The 26,534-nt window shown below is 43.7% G+C and overlaps 1 protein-coding gene across 11 annotated transcripts in view; it reads right to left on the reverse strand.

Moving 5' to 3' along the window:
* AKAP13 (A-kinase anchoring protein 13) overlaps positions 1 to 26,534 on the reverse strand; it is a 202,630-nt gene that overhangs the window by 87,660 nt on the left and 88,436 nt on the right. For 10 of the 11 annotated variants that reach the window (XM_072934105.1, XM_072934101.1, XM_072934108.1 and 7 more), the window contains exons 7-9: positions 20,566 to 20,749; positions 9,302 to 9,491; positions 3,315 to 6,180 (exon numbers count right to left, since the gene is read on the reverse strand). In XM_072934105.1, coding sequence (XP_072790206.1) covers positions 3,315 to 6,180; positions 9,302 to 9,491; positions 20,566 to 20,749 — 3,240 coding nt within the window. Of the gene's footprint in view, positions 1 to 2,537; positions 2,678 to 3,314; positions 6,181 to 9,301; positions 9,492 to 20,565; positions 20,750 to 26,534 lie in introns of those variants that run through there. The other variant, XM_072934110.1, reaches the window with a different exon arrangement.

Here is a 26,534-nt window from a genome sequence, read left to right on the forward strand (position 1 = left end):
AGCACTATAAAGCTAACACAGAGGTCTCTGGCTGTAGTGCCCCTTATTGCAAGTGTGGCACCGTTAGTAACATTTGTTACCTGCTCACCCTGCCACTCTAACAGGGGAAAGAAATCCTTCCAAAACTTTGCCATAGGGAAAATACTACCAATAAGAATGACATAAAGACTCATAAGGTGATATTCTTCTGTCAAGGAATATTTTCGTGAAATGCTGAGATCTACAGGAGATATTTCTCCCAGGAGAATAGCTAAGGAGCAGTAATTGTTGCAGTAATTTGTTATATTTAAGATGGCAGACCCCAACCATACATCTAACCTTGCTTGGTTTGGTTTCTGCCAAGAAACTGCAGCTGCTCTAAAGTGTTTTGTCAGCACAAACCCATGGTAACTTCTGTCTTCTCTTCTCTTCTCTTTTCTCTCTTCTCTTCTCTTCTCTTCTCTTCTCTTCTCTTCTCTTCTCTTCTCTTCTCTTCTCTTCTCTTCTCTTCTCTTCTCTTCTCTTCTCTTCTCTTCTCTTCTCTTCTCTTCTCTTCTCTTCTCTTCTCTTCTCTTCTCTTCTCTTCTCTTCTCTTCTCTTCTCTTTTCTCTCTCCTCTCTTCTCTCTTCTCTTTTTTCTCTTCTCTTCTCTCTTCCCTGCCAGGCTACTGTGGTATGATTTCATACTCTAACTCCTTTCATTTTTAATGAGGAGCATCTACCTGCCTGACTTGCAGATAATGAGCTTGCAGAACCCATTACTCAGCTCTAATGCACTTCTGAGTCTAAAGCTAACAGTAGGAGGAGATGCCTCAGGAAAGCAGGATCTACCTCCATCAGCTTCTGTCAGGGTTGTGACCAGTCACCAGATACCTGTCTGGATAAGGAAATGAGCCTTTTGAAGTCTTTGTTTTGGGGGTAGGTGGAAACTAAGCAGAGGCAATGAGATAAACAGGTGTATATTTGGGAGCAGCTTCACAATATAAATAAAAAAATTAAAGACTTCAATGATCTGGAGTAATGCCAACAGCAATTATCAGCTGATTACATCGCTGATAAATTACCATGACAATAAACCCCTCTGACTACACTGAGTTTCTGAGAAATGGCCTTGTGACCTACACTTCCTTTGGGAAGGTTTTATTGTATTCCACCAAAAAAAGATGTGATTCATCCTGAGAACTGACGAGTCTGACTCCAGCATGGATACAAAATCCTCTGTACAAATCCAGACCTCAGAGAAAACTCCTCAGAACTGGCACAGCAAAAAAAAAATATTGAAGGTTGCCACTGAACTCATACAAAAAAGGTGCTACCCAAGGCTAGACACCAACATGAAAAATGTACACAGCAATAATTATAAACAAGAAATCAGTTCTATTGAATTACTGCCATATCAGAGTTCTAGATGGTGCTCTATAGGAGATCAGTATCAGATATATTCCAAATAGAGAGCCTGGATTCATAACATTCTTGCCTCTGCTTAAAGCCAATTTTTTACTTGGGCTTCCCCAACATTTTGATTCAAAATAATCCTAAAGTACTTCAAGTGAAAATACTACAATTTAAATTTTGTTTTGTGTGGCATCTCATTGCACATAAACAATTTCTGCTTAATGGTCAGACCATTTTATTGCAAGACCTCTCAGCCCTAAATCCTTATGTATCTTAAATCAGTAACTCCTTTTTGTCTCCCCTTGCCATATCCTAATACAGAATGATGACTTAACATTACTTTCCTACTTCAGCTACTATCTTATTGGACTGTCTGGTCCCTTTTCCTTTTCAAACCTCACCTAGACAGTGTCACAGCTCCAAGAAACCAACCAGAGGTAAAGACCTGGACTGTACAGATAGAGCTGGCAGAGCCAGAGGTTCCTAGGAAAAGGAGCCCAGCCAAGTTCTGACTTACAGCCACTCCCATCTATTGAACTGTCAAACAAACACAGCATTAAAACATGTTCCTTCTGAAAACAGCTTTCTAATCCTTTAGATCTTTCTACTTATTTACTAGTGATCTCTTGACTCATGTTTACTGGTTATCTCCTGACGCACAAGCATCCTAAAAACCCTGAACTCAACAAAAAATGGATTTGCTAGACCTTCCACTGACACCCTCCTCCCCTCCAAGCCTTTCTCCTGCCCTCAATTATTCTGCTGTCACATAGCAGAACAAACTCTCTACCATCACCCCATGCTGCACTTAGACTGAAGAAACAGCTCTCAGCATTAGAGCAGTGAAACAGCTTTATAACTTCACAACTTCATGATTTATATCATGGCAGATTTTCTTTTAATCATTTAAATGCTTTGTTTGTTTGTTTGCTAGGTGCTGGGAAAGCAAGAGTCACTATATCATTTTCTCAGAGCAAAGAAAAAATGGCAACTGAAAAAGTTCAGCTGCTTCCATAGAACAGCTGCCTGAACAGGTGGGATACACAGATCAGATTAGCTCCGTGCTTCAGTACCAAATTCACCTACAATTAAATCCCAGGCTGCAGCAACAAACCCATTTCTTTTTCATTCAATGTACCCCTTTATCTCCCTTCCTGGAGTTACCTGGTGATGTTTTCCATTAGCTCCTGCTGCATGGACCCGAAGCTTCTCTGCTGTCCCCCAAGTCCCACCGCTCTCTCCCATCACCACTCATCCACGGGGAACGCCAGTCCCACCTCCCAGCCCACAGGAGCCAGTAAAACTCATCCCCCGAGTTCCAGCACTGCTGAAATGCACTGGCAAACACCACCAGCTGCTCTGCCTGACAAAAAAGCTCTGAAGGCCGGAAAAGGCGGCGGGGGTAGGGCTCATGGCTGTTTTAAATGACCTAATGCTGCTAATTAGGAAGCAGCTTCGGGCAGTTCAGAGGGACACTGGCAGCTGGCTCAAGCCGACAAGCAAAGAAAATCAGGAGAGCCCCTTTGTACCCACTGGCTCCACATCAGCAGAAATAAAGGGGAAAAGCCAAGGAGTAACACCAAGGAAATAAACCCTCATGCTCATATGGAAGTTTACAACTTGAAGATAAAGTAATCCAAACAGCTCAAGCCCATTCATTTCTTCTCCAGTGACGATTTACGTGCTAGAAATTCTTCTGTACGAATTCATAGGAGATGATCCTCTGTTCTTATCTCCAGTGCCAGACAAGCAACATGCATTTGAATTGGAAGTTTTTATATGGAACTACGAATTTTTTTGTTTCCCAGAAGAAAAACCTCAAACACTTCCTCTCCAACACAAGTATCCAGCTCTTACTTCCTTTCCTTTGCTGATGACATGACAGAGACACGCCTACAAAGAAAAAACTAAAAAGTAGAAAACCAATTGATTTCTTCCTACCTGTAACAGGCTCAGCTCCTTGCACTGCCAGGCTGACATTTTTCTTCTTTGTTGAGGAACTGAAATCCATTTGTCCATTAAAGCTGGCTCTGGCATCCACTGCAGTCTGGGGCTCAAGCCCCACTTTTTCCGCGGCAGGTGCTTCAGGAGAACAAGGTGTCTCTGCTGCAAAAACCACTGCATCAAAACTTTTTACCATTTTAGTAACTTTATCCAGAGAAGAGGCATCATTAGCCGATACCAAACTCTTCACTCCCACGTTTTCCAGCGACTCCACAGCCTGCAAGCGGCAGGAGCACGGCGAGAAGGACACTGCAGGTACAGCTTGGCTTTGCTTTCCATCGGGCTCAGCCAAGCCCTGAGGCCCTGGCAGGGCAGGAGCAGTGTCGCTGTCACCAGCCGGGCAGACGGTGTCGGTGCTGGAGTCGCTGTCGCACGTGGGCTCCTCTGCGATGGGCTGCAGCGCTGCCCGGGGCAGCACGCTCTCCGTGTCCTCCTGCTCCCCATCATATGCTGCAACAGGGGCCATGCTCACCGGCCTGGGCACCTCCTTGCCCTCACAGGCATCGCTCGGGGCTCCCGCCTCTGAGGCGCCCGTTAACTCAGGCGTGCTGCTGGGGGGGCAGATTCCTTGTAGGGTTTGAGTGGGGTTTTGCTCTCGGTTCAGCTCAGCATTCTGACAAGGGGCACTCTCTGCACTCACCGACTCATCTGCTGATGCAGGTTCATGCATGGTGCCTTCTGTTCCTCCAGTCTTGCAATCTTCTTTGGGCTGGTCCGTCACTTTCAGCCCAGCATCCACATTGCTGCTGCCCACCACAGGCTGCCCCAGACTGCAGGCAGAGGGTTTCACAACAGCAGCAAGAACTTCCTCTGACAAAACCTGCTCGTTGCCATTCACATGAGCCTCCTGCTCAGGCTCAGCTTTGCCTCCTTCAAGTTGCTGCGAGTGGCCCTGCCCAGGGGAGCCCTCGTCCCTGGCACGGTCCCCGGGCCAGGCAGCAGCTACCCCACCATGCTCCCCACCGTGCTGCCAGGCAAGCTCTGCCGAGCTTGCCCTCGCCACCACCGCTTCCTGGTTTTGTTTAGATTCCTCATGATGAGTTGCAGAGGGTGTGCCTATTAAATTATCCTCGGCACAGTCTGCGCCCTTGGCACACGGAGCTGATCCAGGGTCATTACCTTGCAGAGCTGCCTCCTGCCCGGGAGGTGCCACTGCAGCATCTCCCTCCTGACTCACAGCCAGCCCCTCTCCTCTGGGTAGGGGAGAGGGCGATTCCACCTTGCTGCTCCTCCCCTCCTGCTCTGAAGTGCTTTCTGCTTCCTCTGCTCCAGCCTGGGCAGGCTCTTTCTCTGCCAGGCCTGTGCTCGCATCCTCTGGAGGGAGTGATGCAGGCTCACGTTCCTCACGTTCACCCTGCTGAGTAGTGTCTGGTTTGAAGCTGTTGCCCATTTCACCTTCAACACCAGTTTGAGCAGCAGAAGGAGCACAGGCGGCAACTTCCTGACCACCGCCTGCAGAATCTTTGCTTCCTCCATCTCTGCAGCTGCTGGTATCAGTTCCTACTGGCTGCTTTTCACTGCTCTCCATGGCTACAGCCCCACGGTCAGCAATCTCACCACTCTCCTGGCAATGTGCAGCTTCTGCACCACTTTCATTAGATCCACCATCTCTGTTTGCAGGTTCAGCAGCAGGGCCATCAGTTTCTACATTGCCTTCCAGTGAGGGCAGGCTGGATTTTCCACCTGTGCAGCCTGCTTCCACTTGCCCTTCTTGCTCCCCACTCCCACTGCTGCCATGGACTTCCAAACCAGAAGCAGGTTCTGCCGTGCATGCAGGCACCTTCACCCCATTCACTGCTGGCAATGCTCCTGCAGTGCTTGCAGTGACCTCCTGCCTCGCTGTGACACTGGCATCACCCTGGCTTCCCGTGAAGTCACCGTTTACCTGAGCAGAGCACGAGTCCACATCAGTCTCTTTGTTACTGCCGGTCTTGCAAAGGTCAGCAGAGACACTGCCAATGTCACCACCTGCATTTGCACCGTCACAGGCTGGCACCACTCCCACATTTGCATCCTCCCCATCCGAGCACTCAGTGCCATTCAAACCACTGAGTAAGGGCTGAGCAGCGCTGGATGAATCTTCCTTAGCTGGGTATTTCTCTTGCAGGTTTGCAGTCCTCTCACCAGGCTCTGCCATCCCATCCTCTGCCCGCCGCTGGCCCTTAGCCCTCTCAGGTGCCCCGGCACAGTTCCTGCACTCGGTCTGGCCCATGGCCACATCCAGGCCCTCTGAGGAAGCTGAGGCTTCACCTGCAGCTGCACTGCCAGCAAACTCCCCAGCAGTTTGCACTTCCTGATGGGCGCTGTCTGCGGCACCCACACCAGCTTGATCCAGAACAACTCCAGCCGATGTCATTCCAGCTTCTTCATTTGTATCTCCAGAGGATGGAAGACTTACAGCACCATTTACACTTGCACACAGGCTCACAGTGCAGTCCTCATCTGATACAGTCCCAGAGCCCTCTGCAGATCTTAGCCCCGCCTCTCCTTCCTTTTTACACAATATCTCTGTGTTTTTACTTTTACAGAAGCTCGCTGGGCTGTTTGCACCCCCTGGGCTGACTATATCTTTTGGTGCATCATTAAAAGCTCCCAGACTGCTGCTGTTGCATTTGTCCCCCTGATGGGTTTGGTCTGAGAGTTGCCTGATGTCCAGGTGAACCAGATCAGATGGGTTTTCCTGCCTTTCTTCTCTTGCCATTTCTTCTAGGCTCTGAGATGTGGTGGTCATATGACCCTCTGCTCCTTTAGTACAGTTGTCTCCAGAATCTCCCAGTACAGGCTCTGTCTGCTGCCTTAAACTCTGTAACAAGACACAAAAGAACAAAAATCCAGGTTTATTCTGTCATGCAGTTACTCAAGACCTGTATTTACCTAATCCCATTGCACATGAATCCAGTTCCTGGTGTAATCCAGGAGAGAGCTACAAATGCACTGCAGTGGATATTTTACATGCTGCTTTATTAGAAGGAGGTAATATTGAAATTATTAGAATGAAAGAAACATTGGTTGAAAAGAACATTTAAAGGTCATCTAGTCCAACCACCTGCCTGAAACTGGCCTACTGCCACTGCAGCATCAGGTCAACCATGACTTTATCTTGCCAAACCTCCAATGACTGAGCACCCACAGCCTCTCTGGACAATCTGTTCCCATGCCACACCACTCTCCTATGAAGAATTTTCCCTAAAGCCAGCCTGAACAACCCAAAGCTGAAATTTGTCTCTCTACCCCCCTGCTACACCATCTGCCATCACTGAAAAGAATTATAATATTGGTAATATTCTTTGAAAAGCTCTAGTCTCAGTTCTTGAGTGCACTTAAATTCAAGATCAGTAAAGAGCAGAATTCAGTCCACCAAATAATGCAAATATATACCAGCCTAGTCCCAAAGAACTTCAAGCAAATGCTGCTTTAAGAGCACCTTCAGATCCCCACCCAGCACTCCCCAGCTCTTGCCAGCATTCCTCACTTTTATTTCTATGGATGGAAATGCTACTTCAGATATGGGCACTGGCAGGCAATGTCCAAACACACCAACTGTCTCCTGCCCTCAGGACTGAACTAATAATAATCTAATCTATTCCTGAGAACTGCAGGCATAATTAAATATCTGAAATTTATTTCCTAACTGGAAATAAAAATTTCAGAATTATGACATATTATTAAAATTAATACGTGCATTATCATGGAACAGTAGGATCATAATCAATTCCTCTCTAATCTGCTTTTTCCTTCCAGGGCACCTGCTTTGTCAAGCTTTTATAATTGGATACAAACAAACCTTTACTTAAAAAGAACCCTCTGTTTCAGTATTTCCTTTCATATTCTCATCAGTGTAGAAGAGACCATATCAATGTTCACACTGGTTTCTCACTAAGTGCCTAGGACTCTCCACATATGTAAAACTCCAATGAACTATGTAAAATCTGAACTTTTCTTGCACTTATTCAAAAATTATTCAAAAAAATACATGCATACTAGAAGTCTAACTTGAACAGCTCCCTGCAAATGCTGTTTAAGTTTTTAGTTATCAGAGAAATAGAATTTCATACGAAAACTGTCAGCTTAAACACCATGATAATTAAAGCAGCCACTATGTTAACTGATGCATCACTGAGAACTTCTGGGTATTGCATATAGTAATAGTGACTAAAATCATCACTGCTGCCTTAAGGATATTGCATTCACTTGTCTTTCCACACTCTGAGGTTTACAAACACTGAGCAGCGCCACAGGCTCACTGAGTCACACACCACTAAATGTACTTCTGGTATTTGCCACCAATCTCGCTGCTATTCCAAATAACCCTGCTGCCCAGCTTCCATACATGCTGTCAGCTATGCCTCCCTGGTTTTGAGGCATCCCAAGCCAGGTTAGCACTGGAGGCAGCAGCATGGCATTTCCATCCCTTGTGTAGCATCAGGGATGGGATACGGGGCTCCACGTGCAGTGGTACCCACAGGCTGCAGATATTTTTTGCAAGGGCAAACAATGTGCCAAGCCTTTGGTGGCTGTAACCCCACAGCAGAGCATGGAGACTGTGCTCCTGGATCCTAGCCAGGATGGACAGACACACCACAGTGACACTTGCTTGGGAACAAGGGTTTTCAAAAGGAGGGGCCGCAGCAGCCCCAGCATCCTCAGAGTGAAGTCACCCTGCTGATAGCCGGAAAAATACAGCCATCACCAAAGGAAGCCAACAGGCTTTCAATTGACCTAAAATAAACCTAAATTAAATAATTACAGGGCTGCTTTCCAAATTCAAATCAGATTAGATGTGAAGTAAAACAGTGGTGGAAAGCAAAGTCTATTTCTGATTTCACTGTCAGGAAAAATGTTTCCAATCTGGCATTTGCATGAGCAAACAAGCAGTGAGCTTGCCATGGCTTAGGGTCTTTTGATGGAAAGGGGAAGAGATTTCACAGTTAGCCTGGATTTGCCACTCATGCCAGCCCTCTTGAGATTGGGAGTAATTAACATCTCAGGTACTCAGGGAAGGCTGAAAATGGCTCAGCATAGCCCATTCCTCTGCTCATTCCCCCAGCCCACTGGCTGCACACAACAGTTCTCCCCTCCCTTAGTTAAAGCAACAAAAATATCCTGTTGTTTAGATCCTGCACCTCTGCAAACCCGGATATGTGATCTGATGAAGGAACACCCACAAGTGATGCCAACGGTGACAGACACGTGGGTGTTTCTGAGAAACGGCACAAAAATCTTGCGATGTTTCACCTTCCCAACTCAGACCATGTGGCATGGATTTTAAAGCAGCAGGAGAAAGGCCTTACAAAGCTCCTGTGGTCCAACCACCACAGAGATCGAGAGGAGCACAGTGAAGGGACCATTATGGACACAAACCTTGTGTGGCCAAGGCAGGCTTGCCCTCTGAGTCCTACACTGAATTGCTACTGAAACAGACATTTTTTTCCATCACCCGTCTCAGAAACTTTCCTCTCAGTCTCCTGTCTGACCCTGAACTTTCCCATCTGAACAGAGATGTCCCCAGTGTGCTCAAAGCCCACACCCCCAGCCTCACTCCAGAGCCTGCCTCAAGCTGCCCAGTGTCTGCCACACAGGCAGAGGGTCAGCATGTCTCCAGGAAGGTGTTCCTGCCCATCCAAGTGGGTCCAAAACTAACAGATCAGGCAGGAGCTGGGAACAGAGAGAGGCAAACCAGAGCTGGTGTTACACAGCCCTGAGCCTGCCTCTCTTCTGAATGAGAACATTTACTGTCTAATACAGCTTAATCAGATCTCCCCATGCTCAAATAAGGAGCAAGTGGACAGGTGTCCATCTGGATGCTTGATAATGAATCCAGAGAAAACGCTTAGGGAAACATGCCCTGAAGGATGCTGACATGTAGAAGTTCTCCCCAAACAGCCAGATCTGCTCCTCTTCCCTCCCCTCGGCCTTTTGCTCACCTGGTGCTGGTGGCTCTGCATGTGCATCTGCAGGTGCTGAATGTCCCTCTCCCAGCTGGCTGCTGTCCCCTCCTTGGCCTCAGCTGTCAGCAGGTACACGTTGAGCCCGCGGTGGTGCTTCACGCTGTAGTCCCCCGAGTGCACGGTGTGAGACAGGGTGCTCCACGAGTCCGGCTCCCTGGCTCCCTCCCTGCAAAACAAGGCTGGGTTAGAGTTCCCTGGCTCCCTCCCTGCAGAACAAGGGTGGTTAGTGGGCAGGCAAGCAGGGATCCTGCACGGCAGGACACGCACGCTCTCCTTCACTCTGGACAGCATCTAACCATGGCAGCGAGCGGAGCATGGCACCGGCTCCAGAGCCAGACAGACAGATACACACACACTCCTCAGTCTTGAAATTTAATGTGATTTAGCGCTAATGCCAGCCACAAGCTTTATTTCACAAGGTACTTCTCAGGTAGAGATCAGTGGTTTTTACCCCAGACTGTGACAGGCTAGCAGCTAAGGGCATGACAACTGCATTTTAAATCAGATTTATCACAGGTGAAGATCACCAAAGCAGCTGTCACAGAACAGCAGAGACCTGAAAGGAAAAACAGCAAAGGGATAAGTTGGAAGGAATGAAAACTATCATGGTACAACTTCTACACCAAAGCCAGCACGCTGCTCACAAACACCCAACAGCCACTGAACTGCAGCAATTTTATCACTCCTGAAATGAACTGAACCTGCTCTGTGAAACTGCCTCTGTGCAAGATGCTCTCAATGTTGTGAGACAGCTGTTTCTCTGCAGCACTATCATGGGCTTTCTTTTTACCAATCCAAAGGAAAGAAGGGAAAAATGCTGTAGATTAGAATGAAAAATAATAGGTAAATGAAGTCAATAGAAATTTCTGTTCAGTCCTCTCTTTTTGAACATCAAACCCTGATTTTGCACCACTCAGTGTGATTCCTCAGGTCTCACTGAGCTGCACAGCAGCTACACTGGCCCACTGAGGTTGTGAGCAAACACTGAGGTGCTCACCACCTTCAGGTTCAGTTTTCATTTTGAATCAGAACTGATTCAGGAAACACAAAATCTGTTTTGATCATCCCAGACAGTGCAGCTTGTGCACCACCCCACCAAGCCCTGCATCCCCCAGGAGAGACATGGAGCCAAACTCCAGGAGTGTTACATGAACAAGGGATGAGACTGACCTGCTCAGGGGTGCAAGAAATGAGAATTTCCTTCTCTTCCTTCTACCAGGGATGCATCTACTGACACCCAACCCCACCTATGAGCTGGGTTGGGGATTGGACCAAATGACCTTTAAAGGCCCCTTCCAAACCAAACTACTCCGTGCTTCTATGATGTCCCCTCCCTGCTGCAGAGACTAACCATTTTCAGATCTTCCTTTCCTGCCCAGCTACAAATTCCCTTGGAAGAGGCAGAGCTGTGATAGTTTTTAAATAATTAGGAATTCAATAAATACATAAACACAAATGCATGCCATCAACCAGGTAAATCTACACATAGTTTTCAGAATCTTTGCTGAGAAGTCTTGCTTTAAAATTTGCAAACTTTTCTTATGGGCAAGGGCCCCCTAGCAAGCCACAGGGCTATCTCTTTGGGAAGCCAAGCAATCTAGAAAGCAAAGTCATAACAGGAATGAGCACAGCAGGGTGGGGAAACAGTCAAATGGTTCATCAGAGGCAGAGAAATCTGTGCAGCCAATGGTGGTGGCACTGGCTGCCCCTGCTCTGCCCCAGCACAGCCACCCATCCCCTTCCGTGACTCATTTTGGGTTAAATCTGCAAAGAAACTCAGACAAAGGATTACTATGGCTTCCACCATCTGTCTCATGACTTGACTTCAGCAGAATTACACTTGATTTAAGCAGAATCAATATTTCCACAGAGAAACAGAAGGAAGCAGCCAGTTTCTGGTGGTGATTGGTATAAATCCATAGAGGCACTGAAGTCAACTGAGCCATTACAAGTAACTAAAGCAATGACCTTCCTTTATCAGGGAAACACAGACATTTCTGTCTGGAGTGTTTTTCTCTTCAGCTGTCATGTATGAGAAACCACTGTACTTGGGGCCACTCTCAGAGTCCAACGAGGCAGTGAGCACAAAGCCCAGAGTCACCCACTCACGGGGACAACAGCAGCGGGATTAAAGAACTGCTCCCCTTTCTCATCAGCTTCAAGGGCCCTCACAGCATCTCCAAATCAGCACCCACAAAGCTGCCTGCATGACCTGTGGAGCCTCAAAGGGCCCTCAGCAACTTCAAAAGGCTCGGTCTGGAGCAAGATGACAGGCAGAGTCCCCTGCAACACTGGATTTGTGTCCACCCCTCCAGCAATCTGCAACCTTCACACGGCCCAGAGGGATCAAACAGTCACTCCTGCTTACAAAGACAGCAGTTTCTTTTCATATTCAAGCTGCCAGTCTGTGTTACACTTCATGAAAAGTTTTAAACCTTTTGAGAAAGCAATAAGTTTCTCACATCCAGCCAAGTACAAACTCTAAGCTCTCATTTTTAATAGCAGTCACCTTCGTTAAACGAAATTAAGCAGTGAGATAGAGAATGGTTCAATCTATTGCCTCCTTCAAACCATCCCTTTCATACTCTGCCCCATCCCAGCACTAATGGTCTGAAGCAGAGAGGACAAATGAGGATTCACAAGCCTTAACTCATCTTCCCACCACTGTTCCTGTTGTTCAGGCAATCACTTCCAAGGACATTTGGGAAGACACTCCTGCTCATTTGCCCTCATAACACTGAGCTTCACTGTGCCTTTCCTGCATGTCTCACTGCAAGTCTTGGGTTTTATTGAGAGATGATAAAAACACACTTTCTTCCAGGAAAAAAGCTTTGCTGTTACGCATTTTGTACTTCCTGGCTGTGAAAGATGCTTATTTTATCCAGACTTGGAATTTTTGCAGTGGTTGTATAGGAGTGCATATCCAAGATGCTCTGCTAGTAGATAAAAACAGATATGCAAATACTTACTGAAGATTTATTAGCAAAAATAGGTATACAAACTCCAGCCTTCTAGAAGTTTGAAAATCTGCTTTTGTTCAGCACAAAAATCCAGTTTGCTGCGCTTTGCCAGAAACAACGGAAATCTCTCTTCTTATGAGATTTAACCATCCTGGGTCAAATCTTTCTCATCTTCCCTTTTCAACAGTTTTCCATCAAAATATGTAACAGATACCAGTGAACTGAACATTTTGTAAGAAACATTTCTGAGCTCAACTTTCACAGAAGAAAGTATCTTGGTTAAAAAAGCAAGGACTGCCTGAGAAGGCTGATAACGTTCACTAGCTCTACCCTCTAAACAACCATGCCATGGGCCACTGAAAAGCCTGGAAGCCAGCTCTGGTCAGTCTTCTGTGCCATGAAGGCAAAGCCAGAAGGGAAATTTTTGGTTGAAATTAAGAACAGGCTTACCAGCCCACCCTTCATCTGCAGAAAGGCGACTTAGAGAAGGATGACAACTTCAAACAGAGGGAGAGGAGAAGCAAAAATACTTCAAAATACTCTCAGGCCATGTCCTGCTCCATTTGGGAGCTGATTAGAAGGCTGAAACTACAGGATCGCCTCCTGCCCATCTGGCATGTAAGACAAGATCACAGAACCACAGAATGGTTTGGGTGGGAAGGGACCTTAAAGATCATCCCGAGGTGGGTAGGGACACCTCTCGCTAGACCAGGCTGCTCCAAGCCCCAGCCAAGCTGGGATGGGACAGTAAGTAGGAAATGGTTTTTATTTAAACTCCCAGCACTGCCCAAGTAGACTGAAAGCAGAGCTACACCATACTTGTGTGCTGAATCTCTCCTCATCTGGCAGGGGAGCAGACAGTGAGCGGCGGAAAAAGGAAAAACACCGCACTGCTCCTGGCTTCCGGCAGATACGGGCGAGAGATTTTTAACAAGAGGGAAGATAAGTGAGAAAAGGAGAACAAAAAAAAAAAAAACCCAAAAAAACAACAAACCACCACCTAATCAAAAGCTCTGCCTGGCCTCAAAAGCTTCAGAGACTGCTCAGTAACATGGTCTGAAATTTGAGATGCTGGCGCTTGCAGCATGTGTGTTTTCCAGTACCAAGAGACAAGGTTTGAGCTGCAAGGCAGAGCAAGAGGAGGGAGGAAGAGATCAGAAGATCAATGAAGAAGCCTCAGTGAGTTAAGCAAAACTTCATGTTAGGGAGATGTATCCCACAGTTTCACAAGGTGGTAAGGAAGGCAGTGTGGGAACTCAAGGTGTTATTTCCTGGGGATATCCCCTCCAGATTTCTGAGCTGAAACAAAACAAGCTCAGTAGCATTGCCAGCTCTCATTATCTTACTGCAAGCCTGACAACAGCTGTGGGTTTATTCTGAAAGCACTAGCCTCCAGATCCACGTGGCAAAGAAAAAATGAAAAAAAGGAAAAATGTATTTTAAAAAATTTAAATAAAGCCCCTACCATTATGGCTGCAAGAAAAGCTAGGAAAAGGCTAGAATTTAGATGCTTTTATCTGTAAGGTAAATAAAAATGTAATTAAATTGAATTCTAATCTTACATTCTTTTTATTGCTATTATTATGGTATCACAGTGAAAATACCAGATCAGACATACTGTGAGCTGGGATAAACAAGGAATGGTGCCTACAGGGATAGGATTGATGGTGATTTTGCAACATGCCCACAGCACAGGCAATGTAAATCCAGCCAACAATCCCTCCTGGAAAAACCCAGCACCCACACTCAATGCAGTCACCAGCATTAAACCAATCTTAGAAATTTGACCAAACAGAACTTCACTGTTATTTGCAGAAGTGTTGGGGTAATGGAGGCTTTTTTTCTGTATGACCAACTTTGCACCCACAATCTTCACTGATATACTAAACACTAATGCACACAAACACTTTCTTGCTCCTCCTCGTTTTTATAACCATCCATATGCATCATATATGAGACCCAGAAAACACATGCAACCAGCATGTGCTAGAATGGGTTAAAATAAATCATCTGTTTTCAAATTTAAAAGATATTTAATAAACACAAAAATCATATTTCAGGTGTTTCCAAGTGTTCCAAATGCTCCAGGAAAATAGAAAAAAGTATGTTTCTCATATAAGAAAAAGTTACATGTTACTCACTAATTTGAATAGTTTTGATGTTGAAAGAAAGAGTTAAAAGTTCATCAGATGTAGAAATAATGACTAACCCCTTACTGTGCCTCGCAAAAACACAAACTACAGTTGTGGGTTCTGACACCAAACTGAATCCAGAACTGCATAACCTACCATTCAATATTAGAATAAATATTTAATAATTGTTTTAATATTTATTAATAAATTGATAATTTTGTTAAGATTCATTAAATATTAATAAATATTAATATTTAATAATAGATTCTATGTAATGCTAACTTCTCATTGATCAACACACTATACAGCAGCAAACCATAGAGAGAAAATCTGGCTTGGCTCTTCAACAGTTGTTTGCAGATGCACATATGTTAAGGGAACATGTCCAGTATTTCCAAACACAATGGGCCTGTACTTCTAAACCCAAGCATTTTTTAAGCCTTAATGTTAATTACGCATTAAAAAAAAGTATAATAATACAGCCACAAACTCTTATCAACTACATTTGCCAAAAAGTACAATCTGCATTCCATAAGAGTAACTGTTATTAAATGCATTTTCAATTTTTTTTTTTTTTTCAGAGCATTATTTAACAAGAAGGATGCCCTGCTCAGGATGTGGAGCTGTAGGTCCAACACAGAAAACCAATGTCCACCTGGAGACTCATCCGTAAGCAAAGGGAATTTAAGGTGAATATATGAAACGCACTCAAGAGTGAAAATAGATGCCATTTGTTGCATTTTAAATTAAAGAAGCATCATAATGGAGAATCCTTCAGCAAGCAGTGTTTACAGATAAAAGCAGCACCTCAGATCAGGACGAGTGATATGGAAGAAGAGTTGTCTCTGCAAAACATCTCCACATGCTGCAAGCAATCGTGATCACTGGCTCTGCAACACACCCCTAAGAAGAAGCTGTGCCTTTGCTGCCTCTGACACAGCAGTTTACAAAGACTTCTACAATCATCTCTTCAAACTTTAACCCCTATCATGAATGTCACTGCTTGGAGCAAATCTGCTCCAGAGACTAAATATGAGCATCCTAACTGGGTATCCAGCTAACCCATGCCTGAGGCCAAAAACCCAGCAGTTCTGGGAAACCACTTATCTGCATTTTCTAAATTTATCCCGAAACAGAGCTGGTCTCTCATAATCACTTACCAACCATACAAGGCTATCCAGCACTTATGGCCCCTATAATTTTTGGGAACACTTCCAGATAAGGATTGCTGGGGGAAGTAAAATAATTTCTTCTTATATCTTGGCAAATATTCTCAAATCTCTTCTAAATCTCTACTTTCTCATCCTCACAGGTCTGTTTCCGTGACCTTCCAGGACTACAATTTCTGAGTGGGAATACAGAAACATTAAAAAGCTGTTTCTATCACATGGACTAAGCCTTCTCTCGCTTCTGTATTCAGAGGTGGTTACATACAAAACAAAGGAGAGGAGGGAGCCAAAGAATGAAAAGTCTTCATAGGGGTATGGGAACAGACAAGGAAGTCAGTAAAAGTTGGAACATGATGTGGGGTGAGTAGGTGGAAGAGAGAAACACAAACCCTTCCTGCTCCATCACGTTTACACCTGGTTGCCCCATCCTCCCACTCCGCTCCTCCGCTGTGGCCAGAAGAAACCCACAGTACCTCAGCATCTTTCTCATGATCTTAAAGCTATTAAATTATGGTGTTTCAACTGAAAATCCTACAGCCACAAAACTAGACTCTGTAGACCTCTGGCCTTCGCACACTAGTCCAGACAGATTACTGCCTGTAGCTAAACAGCATTTCCGTAACATACCCCTCTCTGAGGTCTTTTCCAGTGCCCTTTTAACATTTTTTAATCCCTCTTAACACATTAATCTTGTGCCATCACTTGTAGATATCAAGTCAGCTGCTCTCCCACCACACCACAGCAAGCCATACCTCAAACCCAGCTCCCCAAATAGCAATCAAATGGATTTGTTGCTTGGAGTGGAAGAACAGATGGAGAAACATCAGCACTAATTCAATAAACCTTTCAGCCTCTGATTCTGCTAAGCCAGAAATAAAATATATGTATACCATGTGACTGATTTTAAGATCATGCTTAAACACTCTGCTGAACATAAACTGGGTATTTCTGAAATTAAACACTTGCTTAAAGGCCCTGCTAAATTGGGGTGAAAAAAAAAAAAAAAAAAAAGACATACAAGGCAAATCCTCTTGCAGCTCTGGCTCAAAAGTGTATTTAGCTATAAAAGTAAAGTCACTGAAAAAGCATCCTTATTTGAGAGGCACCATGGAGATTACAGCCCAGACTTCACCAATTACTTATGTAAAATCAGAACAATAGCAAGTGATAATCATGGATTGAAAAACATTCTCAAAACCCTTCTGCTACCAGTGAGTTATTCCTCATGTGTGTTAATTAAGTAATTTTAACTTTGGAAATACAAACTTCTACTAATTTACAGTTTCACAGAGTGAGACTCCAGATCATTCAAATCTGAAGGGAAGAGCAATCCCAGAGCTGTGCAGAAACACTTTAAAGCAAAAAGCCGAGAAATGAGCAAAAGTAAAAAAAGTTTACAGTAAAAAACCTCAGAGACTGTTCCAACTCTTTGCAGGGATTAGAAAAATGCAATTTAAATTGTTTTTTAAATGGGCTTTATTTTTCTCTCGCTTCCCTTTTTCAGAGGACATAAATCACTCTCAGCTGTGAAGGAACTACAAGTGTTAGGCTTTGCCGGGGAAAGAAATGTTACTGGACAGAAATAAAATCAGTGTTTGTACGTTTTACAAAGCAGCACTTCCAACCTCTCTGCAATCCTGCACGCTCCTGGTGCTTTGAAGCCATTTTCCCCACTGCTCTAAGAGCCCTGCAGAACATGGAGCTGGCAGGGGATTGTGTTACTGCCCTGACTGCTCTGGAAAACACCAACTCCTGCTCTCTGCAGCTGTCCAGTTACTCACAGAGTCCCACCAGCCTGTTTAATGGCTGCACTGCCTCTCCAGACCAGCACCCTGCAGTCAGCATCACCCAGCTCCAACACTGGGGAGAAACAGGCTCCAACCACAGACCCTTCACTCTGGAAATAGTCAAAACTCAACGAATGCTTTGCAAACTGTGCCATTTCCAAAGTTATCTTTATAGATAAATTTTTATGTCTATTTTCCCCCTATAAAATTACTGCACTTCTGCACTATCCTATTCCATTTGCACTGCAGGACACTGTTTACTGCACAGTTTTCCTCTTGGAGATAAAACAAGTTCACTCAGGAACGATACACAGCACAAGGATGTTTGTTGATGATGAATATTTATCTGTTTATATGAATATTTATTAATGAACGCTGCTATTGACTCTCTATCCCTGATGACCTACACAGGTTCTGTGACAGCTCCTTGTTTGGGTCTCAAAAGAAACAGCCCATGCACCTTTCCTGTCTGAGGATGAAAAGCCAGTGCACATCACAGAACAGAATACTTCCAGGGATGGAAAACTTTCATAGGAAGCATCTTTTATTTTTATTTTTTACATGAAATACTGCAAAAGCTGAGAAGGGCCAGTTCATCAGATAAACAGAAATTCAAAGTGTTGCCAGTGAAATTATTTTTTGAGAAAAACATTTATACTGCAGCTGAATCAAGCTACTTCACAGACAAACCAAGGCAAAACAACAACAGAGAAGGTTTTATATCTGCTCTTTAGTGTATTCTAATTATGGCAAAATTTCACCCTTTCCCAATGCTGGCTGGGAGAATCATTGTAAAATGCAGGGTCCTGCAAATTAGCAAGCAATAGAACAATAAGTTCCTCCCAAGGATAATGCATCACAAAACATACTGCATTCATTTATTTGGCGTAGTGCAGTTTAATTACTTGTAAAAATAATGACTTCTTTGTAGGGGCCCTCACTAACATGCATTGCTGCTCTGTGTTTTGCTGAGTGGGACGAGCTGTGTGCCAAATTTGTGTGCATGGATTACACAGAGTGAGCATAGGCAGAGTGCAGAAAGGAGGTTGTACAGTGTCCTTTGTGTTTTGACAGCACATAAATGATACTCGCTCTCTTCATGGAATTGTCTGTGTTTTGAAGCTCAGTATTTCTCCTCCCAATAAGGATTTTCAAGTCTTGATTCCATCTCATTGCAGAAAATGCTCAGCATAATAAAAAAAAAATCACTGCTGGGGAATCAGGGTGTGCCCATTTTCTCACCATCACCCTCCAGTGGGGAAGGGCTGTGGCCATCCCCAATGTCACTGCTCCAGTCAGTCCCAAGGTCATACCACGATGCTCCACCACCACCCCACCCACTGAGAAAGGGAACCAGGATTTCCAGCATCCACGGATTTCTGTTTGTAGGGTTTCATGGGAATAGAAGAGTTTTCAGAGTCAGGGAAGCTGTGGCATGGCTGTCAGATGTTTATACATTGAATTACCACCCAGCAATCCAAGAGGAAAACAAATCACAAAAAACAGTTTAAGGATACACCAAGAAGAACAGGAATTGGGACCTTGATGGTAACATGTCTGCATTGCTTGTGTCTTATTTTCAAAGACACACTGCAAAGGTCATCAGAGAAATTCCATGGATTGGGCCAGCAGCATTCCTTAAAGCCAATGACACAGGACAATATCATGGAATCCCAGTCCTCTTTTCATTCCAGAGTGAGAACTGCCATTCCAAAACTGGAGCCATTTGAAATACTTCACCAAATACATTAATAGCTGTTGTAATAGCTTTGTTTACTTCCCATATTTATTTAAATTACCAGCTCTACTCGCATTAGGGTTGCAGTATTTGCTGTGAGCTCTATAATCAAGTTTTGGCCAGCTTAAGCTTCCTGACAGTATGTAAAGCCTGTTAATGTGGTTAGTCTCACCTTGGAGAACCTTGCTGCAGCTACAGGATAAATTTGTACATCTCATTTTTACAATCTAGCCTGTGAGATAGTTGTGTTTTCACAGTATGACTGACCTTGATGGAGAATAATGTAACACTTCATCCTCTCTGTATTCATGCAGGGTGGCAGGAGAAACTATTTGGGTATAGGTCCCATCTCACCCTGCACCTTCCCCTTCACCATCACTTTCCAAGTGGCTGTCTGAATTTAAGGACAAAACTTAAATGCAATCAGTCCAGCAATACAGATCATATTTTCTGTCCCCCAACACTGCACCCAACAACTATAGAGAGCAGAATAATTTACAATTTGCAACAGGGAACATTACGTGATAATGTGGACAACACAGCAGACTCCTAAACATGACATTGGGTCACTCAACATAAACTCCAAGTATCTGAGAAATCAATTCAGAAACACAAAGTTTATAACAAAGCTTAACAGAACCAGGCATCAGAATAACACACACAGAGACTAAATCTTTTCTCCTATACAAACAGCCCTCTTGAGACTTTTTTTAAGCTCTTTGTCTTTATTAGCCTCAGCTATTAAAGCTAGAACTCCAAACATTTGCTGCTCAAAACTAACTTGCCATCTTCCTAAGGATTCCTTGTAAACCAGTGCAATAAATGCTCATGCCACTAGTTACTTGCTATGTGTTGTAAGACCTGGCTCTTTCTCAAGACCCTTTACAACAGACCTGTTTCTGTAAAATATTCTGTTCTTCTTTAAATATTTGCACTAATTCTTACCTTATTTTTTTAACCTACACCAGTAAAATGCCTATTCTCTACAAGATGCTGCCTTATGTCAATATAATGATCATTATTTCATTTAACTAAAAAACTCCCTCTCTAAAAAGTAGGAACACAACAGTCCACCACCACCACAACGCCTGTTAGCTCCCCTCTTTTAGGCAGTTGTGCTTGCCTGAAGAAAAGCTTTTCATTTGTGTTTGCATAAGATTTGTCTTAATTAGTCAATATTACAGTGACTCACTTTGGACATTACAAGACAGATGGAAGCAGAATATTGAGCAACAAGAAACACACCCCCCCCCCAAAAAAAAATTATTGCATTTCCCCTAAACCCTCAGGACTGCCCCCACTGCTGCTAGCAAGAAGGGTAAAAGTAAAATTATATCAAAATCACCTTTAAGGACAGCGTATAGTACTCAGACACCATTGAGTGATAATGTACAGCAAAGCCAAGCATGGTAGAGAATGGAAAACCATCAGAGGAACCACCAAATCATCCTTACTCTGTCAAAAGCTGATGCAGCTTCTGGTATCCCCTCTCCAAGGCCAAGCTCACAGGCGTTGCCCCTTCGTTGTTGTGGATGCTGAGAGCTCCTCTTCCACCCGGCTGCTGGAGCAGAAACCACGTCAGGCGCAGCAGACCCAGCCTCACCGCAAAATGCATCAGCGTTTCCCGAGGGATGTTCTCTGGGAAGGGAGGAAAAGAAAGTCAGAAATGGGAATTTGTAGGCTTGCAGGTTAGGGGAATGTTATAGCCCCACATCCCAGCTCCACCACACAGCGGCTGGCATGGAGCTGACAGCCCAAAGGAACCTGCAGCACCTGGAAAAACAGCCTGGTTGGCAATATCCAGGAGACACCAGTCTCAAAGTGAGGGACATGCTCTGGTAGGGCTGGAAGTGCTCAGGACCTCTCATACTGAGATTGACCACAGGAGTCAATGTGAAAACCCCACCATTTCCTCAACAGCCACAGCCACCACCAAGCCCCAGCACACCCAAACAGAAGTGTGGTCAGGTGGGTTTTCCTGGTTGTACAAAACTTCTCCTCACACAACCAGGACCAGGTTTTAGGGACAGATAATTTTTGTTACCTAATGGGACACCGATTTATCCCAAGGCATGAAGAAAAAAAAAAAAAAAAATCAACAATTAAATTTAATGCACATAACCAAAGGAGTTATAAAAAAGAACGGTTTAAAAACTCAGACAAAAAAAAAAAAAGTTTTCTTTCCTGGTCTGATTATGCCTCAAACCAGTTTTTCTCAGCTTAATACAGTAGCTCTGTTAATGCAGTAGCTCTGTCACTCTGAGTAGCAGCATTTATAAACTACCAATCTCCACTGCTGCTTTATGTATTTAATAACCGTGACCTTCTAATTTGGTAAAAGTCACTCTAGAGCCTGAGCTTTCATCTCAGAAAAATATCCCCCTACTCCAAAAGCTGCAGCCCTAGAATGATACTCCGAAAAGCTTTAACCAGAAATGAGCTCCAGATGCCCTGCTGAAATCCAGCATTTGCAGATCAAAGCTTATTTCTGTATGAAAGGCAAAAGCATTTGGGTTAAAAAAATGGCAAGAAATAAAAATTTGTTCTTTTAATTAACAAAGGATTTCAGTATTGACTGACAGCAGCAACAATAAAAAAGCACCAACTGGGTCTCAGAAAGCCATGCCAATGAGCATGCTTGGTATAAACCCTTTAATATCACAGAAATTATTTATTAGGTTATTGATTTGGGTTCCAGCCAAATCCATACAACAGGTTTTAAAATGCACACACATAATGGCTTTAGGATTTAATTTCTTATTTTTTTTCTTTAAGAAGTGTGCCCCAAGAGAAGTCATTTCTTCAAAGTGGTGCTGTTTTTCTTGCTTATTTACTTACTTTAGGGACATCATTAAGACCTTCGGTGAAAAACAAAACAAAGCAAAAACGGGCAGCTCTCCACTGCCTCACACACAATTTTTCACAACTTTTTGGATCCAATTCTGAAGAACTAATCTGTATGCAAGAACCAAAGGCTTTCTGGCACCATTTCTCTTCTGAATGACTCCAAATTAGGTCTCTGGGCTACAAACCAAGTATTCCCCCTAACCTCCTCTTGATTACCATAAAGCAAAACCAAGCTGCCCTGAATACTCGAGTGTGTCTGAATGGAGGCTCCAGCTGATCAGAGGAAAGGGAATGGATGAGCTCTCCCAGAGACAAATTCTCAGCCTTTGGCTAAGTAATGAGAAGGATTTGGGTATTAAATGTTACAGAGCGTAATGATTTAGAAATAGCACAACATGGAGGTTAATCAATGGTTGCAGCCCTGGATTTAAAGAAAAAATAAAAATAACATAGCATATAGACAGACACAGAAGAAGGGGTACTGATGAGGCTGCAAAGCATGGATACAGGTAGGACTTTTCCAGAGTGAAAGCAAATGCCCAGTGTTTTACTCAAAGAACTTGTACATGCACAAAGCTCCCACACTACCTGTACACTGACTGGCAGAGCCAACATAATGAATGTGGTGTAATTCTTCCTACAGAGATGCAGGAGGCACAAAAGCACTTCTATCAGAGCAAACAACTGCCATCCAAACAAAAAATGTGTTGGACTGGTCTGACCACGATCTGTTCTTGCATGGATCTCCTGTTGTGGCTGCTTTGTTGAAAGGGAAAATAATTTTCCCAGCTAGAATGGACAGTCCTGCCCCAGAAGTGAGCAGTGCAGACCTGTAAAGCATAAGCACTGATCCCTGGACCAAATGCTTCCTCCTCCTGCAGCTGAGAGCATTACCAATTGGGAGAAGCATCTTCTGCTCACCAGCTCACGGTTCACCACTAAAAACACACTACCAACTGCAAGTTCTGCAAGATGCAGGCAGATATTCTTCTTGTCCCTGAGCCAAATGGGTGCTTCTCTCTGTCTCATAAGTCCGAAGATGAAATGGCCCCTCTCAGTTGTCACAATGCCTCCCCAGTTGTCCCAATGTGCTGATATGACTGCACCTTCTGAGAACACCTTTCCTGCTCTGTAGAAACAATCTCCTTTATCACTGAATCAGTGGACAGGGTAGTTCCAGAGCGTGGCTGGAGGTGCCCGTAAATGCAGCTGAGGTGAACGTGGCGCTGCCCTGATGCCTTTGGGCGGTGACAGTGTGCACACAGGATCTGCACAAGGAGAGGTGGCATCTTGCCACCAGAGCATGTCAGACACACGGGATCACTACCCACTCTTGGAAGGCTCTGCCTGACACAGAACCTGGCACGAGGCCACCCTAACAGATGGGCACAGATGATGGCAGCAAAGAGACAAAGTACTGTACAGCCAACAACTGCAGGGACCCCAGGCAAAGGCTTTGGAAGGTTCTGGAGTGTGCAAAGCTTGCATGGTGACAGTTAAAATGGCATGTGCCATCTGTGGGCTGGATTAACTACTAATATATATTGAAAATACATCTGTTGATGGCTGGTGTTGCTCAAAACTACACAAGAGCTGGTCTGCTCTCAAGTATGGACATTTTTCTGGATAGAGAGTGGAACAGGACAATTGTATTTCCACAATTTCCTAACTACCAGAGGCTTCTTGTTGGCATTCAAACGACAGCCATTTTAAGACAAGAAGCTCTTGCTTCTTGTCTTAAAATCATAAAATCATTGACTGGATTTCAAACATTTTGTGTGAAGGGATCCTTTCAGACTTCCTACCTTTGCAGGGATGAAGCTTGTCACACAAAATGTTTGAAATCCAGTCAATGATTTTATGATCTTGTCATGGTGCAAAATGTCCCACACATGAAAGAATATCAAAAGCTTTACCATGCAAAAACCAGATCCCCCCTCTCCTACTACACACTAAGCAAGAGCTTCTTGTCTTAAAATGGCTGTCGTTTGAATGCCAACAAGATGCCTCTGGTAATTAGGAAATTGTGGAAATACACACAATACTGAAAAGGCCAAGATTGTTTTGTTCCTTTCTCGTTTCCTAGTAATAGGCAAGAGTTGAAACATATGATTATTGCCCCATAATGGCAGGCTACTCTAGTCCAGCTGGCAAAATACAAGACTTTGAATATAATATTTTTGTGTAATTGTTTTCTGCTGTGATACATGAACAGACAGTTTATCTGCACAACTGAGGACCAAATTTCCATAGAAGACTGTCATATGTACTTTGCTAATAGTAAAGGATTAAGTTTTAAGGTGCTATTAGGACAAAACAAATAAGCATTGAAGGAAAAAAAACCAAAAAACTTCGGCTATGACATGCCCAAGAACACTAAGTAAAAACTTTCATTTTAAACCTGATTAAATAACAAAAAAACCCTCAAAAACTACCGTTCCTTTTTTAAAACAACTTTCCAGATAAGGGTAGCCTACACCTTGTTACTATATGATACGTGAAAGCACAACGCGAACCGCTGCTGTTGCAAAGGTAAAAAAGAGGAAGTTCTATATCTGACTTTAACATTTATACTTTTCTAAAGGTGACAGTAGATTGGAGGGTGAACGTGCCACCTCTCCAATGACACTGGACAAACTACAGTACATCAAATTTCTTCACCTTTATGAAGGAATGTAAAGCAATAGGTTGTTTACAGAAAGTTGTGTAAGAAAGTTCTCTACAAGAATGTAAACTCAGAAGGCTTTAGAAAATCTTAAGAATCAGGATGACACACCTAATGCTCAGTTTATCCTCCATGCCCTGAGACATCTCACGAGCCAGCCATGGAATGGGGTAGCATTGCTTTGTCTTCTTGTGCCCGTGACCTTTACTTGGTTTTCACCCAAACACTTAACACTCAGCAATTTGGAAATCTACCATCACATCTGGCCCCAAAAGCTTGCTATCTGCTGGAAATGTTCTCACTGCTTAGATCAACCCTTGAGAAACAAGGGCAAAAAATCCCAGAACCAAGCTGCCACCTCACACAGAGCTCCTAGAGGAAGGATCCAGCAGACAGCTGCCCTGCAGAAAGGTCAAGGCAAAGACACTGTGTTTGGAGTTATGATGTCAGTTAATACAAAGATGTGTGGATAATTCCTTTCTTAATCTGATAAACAAGACATTTTTCAAAGCACACCAAAAGATCTCCATGTCCCCATTCCCACTAATATCAAAGGGAACAGGAACACTCCCATGCCAACAATTTCTCAGCTACAGACTAAATGGTACGTTTCAGTCTTGAGCAGCACATTTCTGAAGTTGTCTGAACAAGAATTGCTTTCTGCTTCCCATTTTCCACTGCAGAGGGCACTAAATTTAGGTATGGAAAAGACTTTTTCCATTTTATCAAGGACTGCTGCTGAACAGAGCACTTTGTGCTGTTGGCACTGAACAGATCATGCTGATTTATACCATACCATCCTTTATCAGAGAGCACAGAAGCTGAGCAGCAGACTGGAAAGGATATGAAACCCAACCAAAAGAACACCTGTAACTATTACATTGAAAGGGTTCCAAGAGAAACTATAACAAGAGTGCAGCAGATGAACAGATTAAAGCTTCATGTCTGAAATATATCATCAGTAGCATAACTTTAGCATTCTCCCATGGGAAAAGAATTCTAGGTATTAATAATAATTCTAAAGGTTTTTAAAAGTTTTTTAGGATTTTCTGGTTTAAAATAAACTATTTTTTTTTGTGACTTTCTCCCGTCAGATATTCTCCTTTCATGCAAAAAAAAAAAGCCCCAATTCATGATCTGGTGACACTTATGTTGTCTTGTACATTGAAATCCTACTGGTTTTGTACATGAAGCTATTAAACCCACAATCCTAACACATTCAGACTATTTTAAACCAGGGCAGAGAGTCTCCCTCTACATCCACCCCCACCTGGTGAGGTCATGGAGTTTAATTTCCCAAACAGCTCTTATCGAAGGACGATGTTTATCCCAGAGCATTTCTGGGAAGCTGTGCATATTCAACACATCAGTAACTGCAATCACTTAAGTGTTCTATCTAATCTAATCTGATGGTCTCCTGGTTATCTGCCTGAAAACCTGGCTCACTATCTCACAGCAGTCCTTACACTCCCAGGAGAATTGCTCCATATCATGGTGATCACAGCAACCCTCTGCCAACATCAACCAGCTCCTGAAGCACCACCTCAGAAAGCTCACACAACCAAAAATCAACCACAGCTCTGGGTTTCATCACTCACTTTTAATAAGCAAAATGGAAAGACTGTTTCCTCAAAGGTTTTGTCAGAATATTACTTCTAAGTTATTTTGAAAGGGATCTGTTTACTAGTGATATAATCAAGCTCTCTAAGCTTTTCATACCTGAGCCTCAGATGCTCCCTAATTTTTTTTCTTTTTTTTTTTACCCCACTGCAACATAAACAAGCCATAATCATTACTCATACCTTAACATATTCAGTTGTGGTTTTCTAGTTAGCTTATTTTCTCTTTAGTAATTTAAAATAGAACATCACAGTCCTGTATTAACATTGCATACATCCTCAGGATACATAT

Source organism: Taeniopygia guttata, chromosome 10 (assembly GCF_048771995.1).
Source record: "Taeniopygia guttata chromosome 10, bTaeGut7.mat, whole genome shotgun sequence".
NCBI lineage: Eukaryota > Metazoa > Chordata > Aves > Passeriformes > Estrildidae > Taeniopygia > Taeniopygia guttata.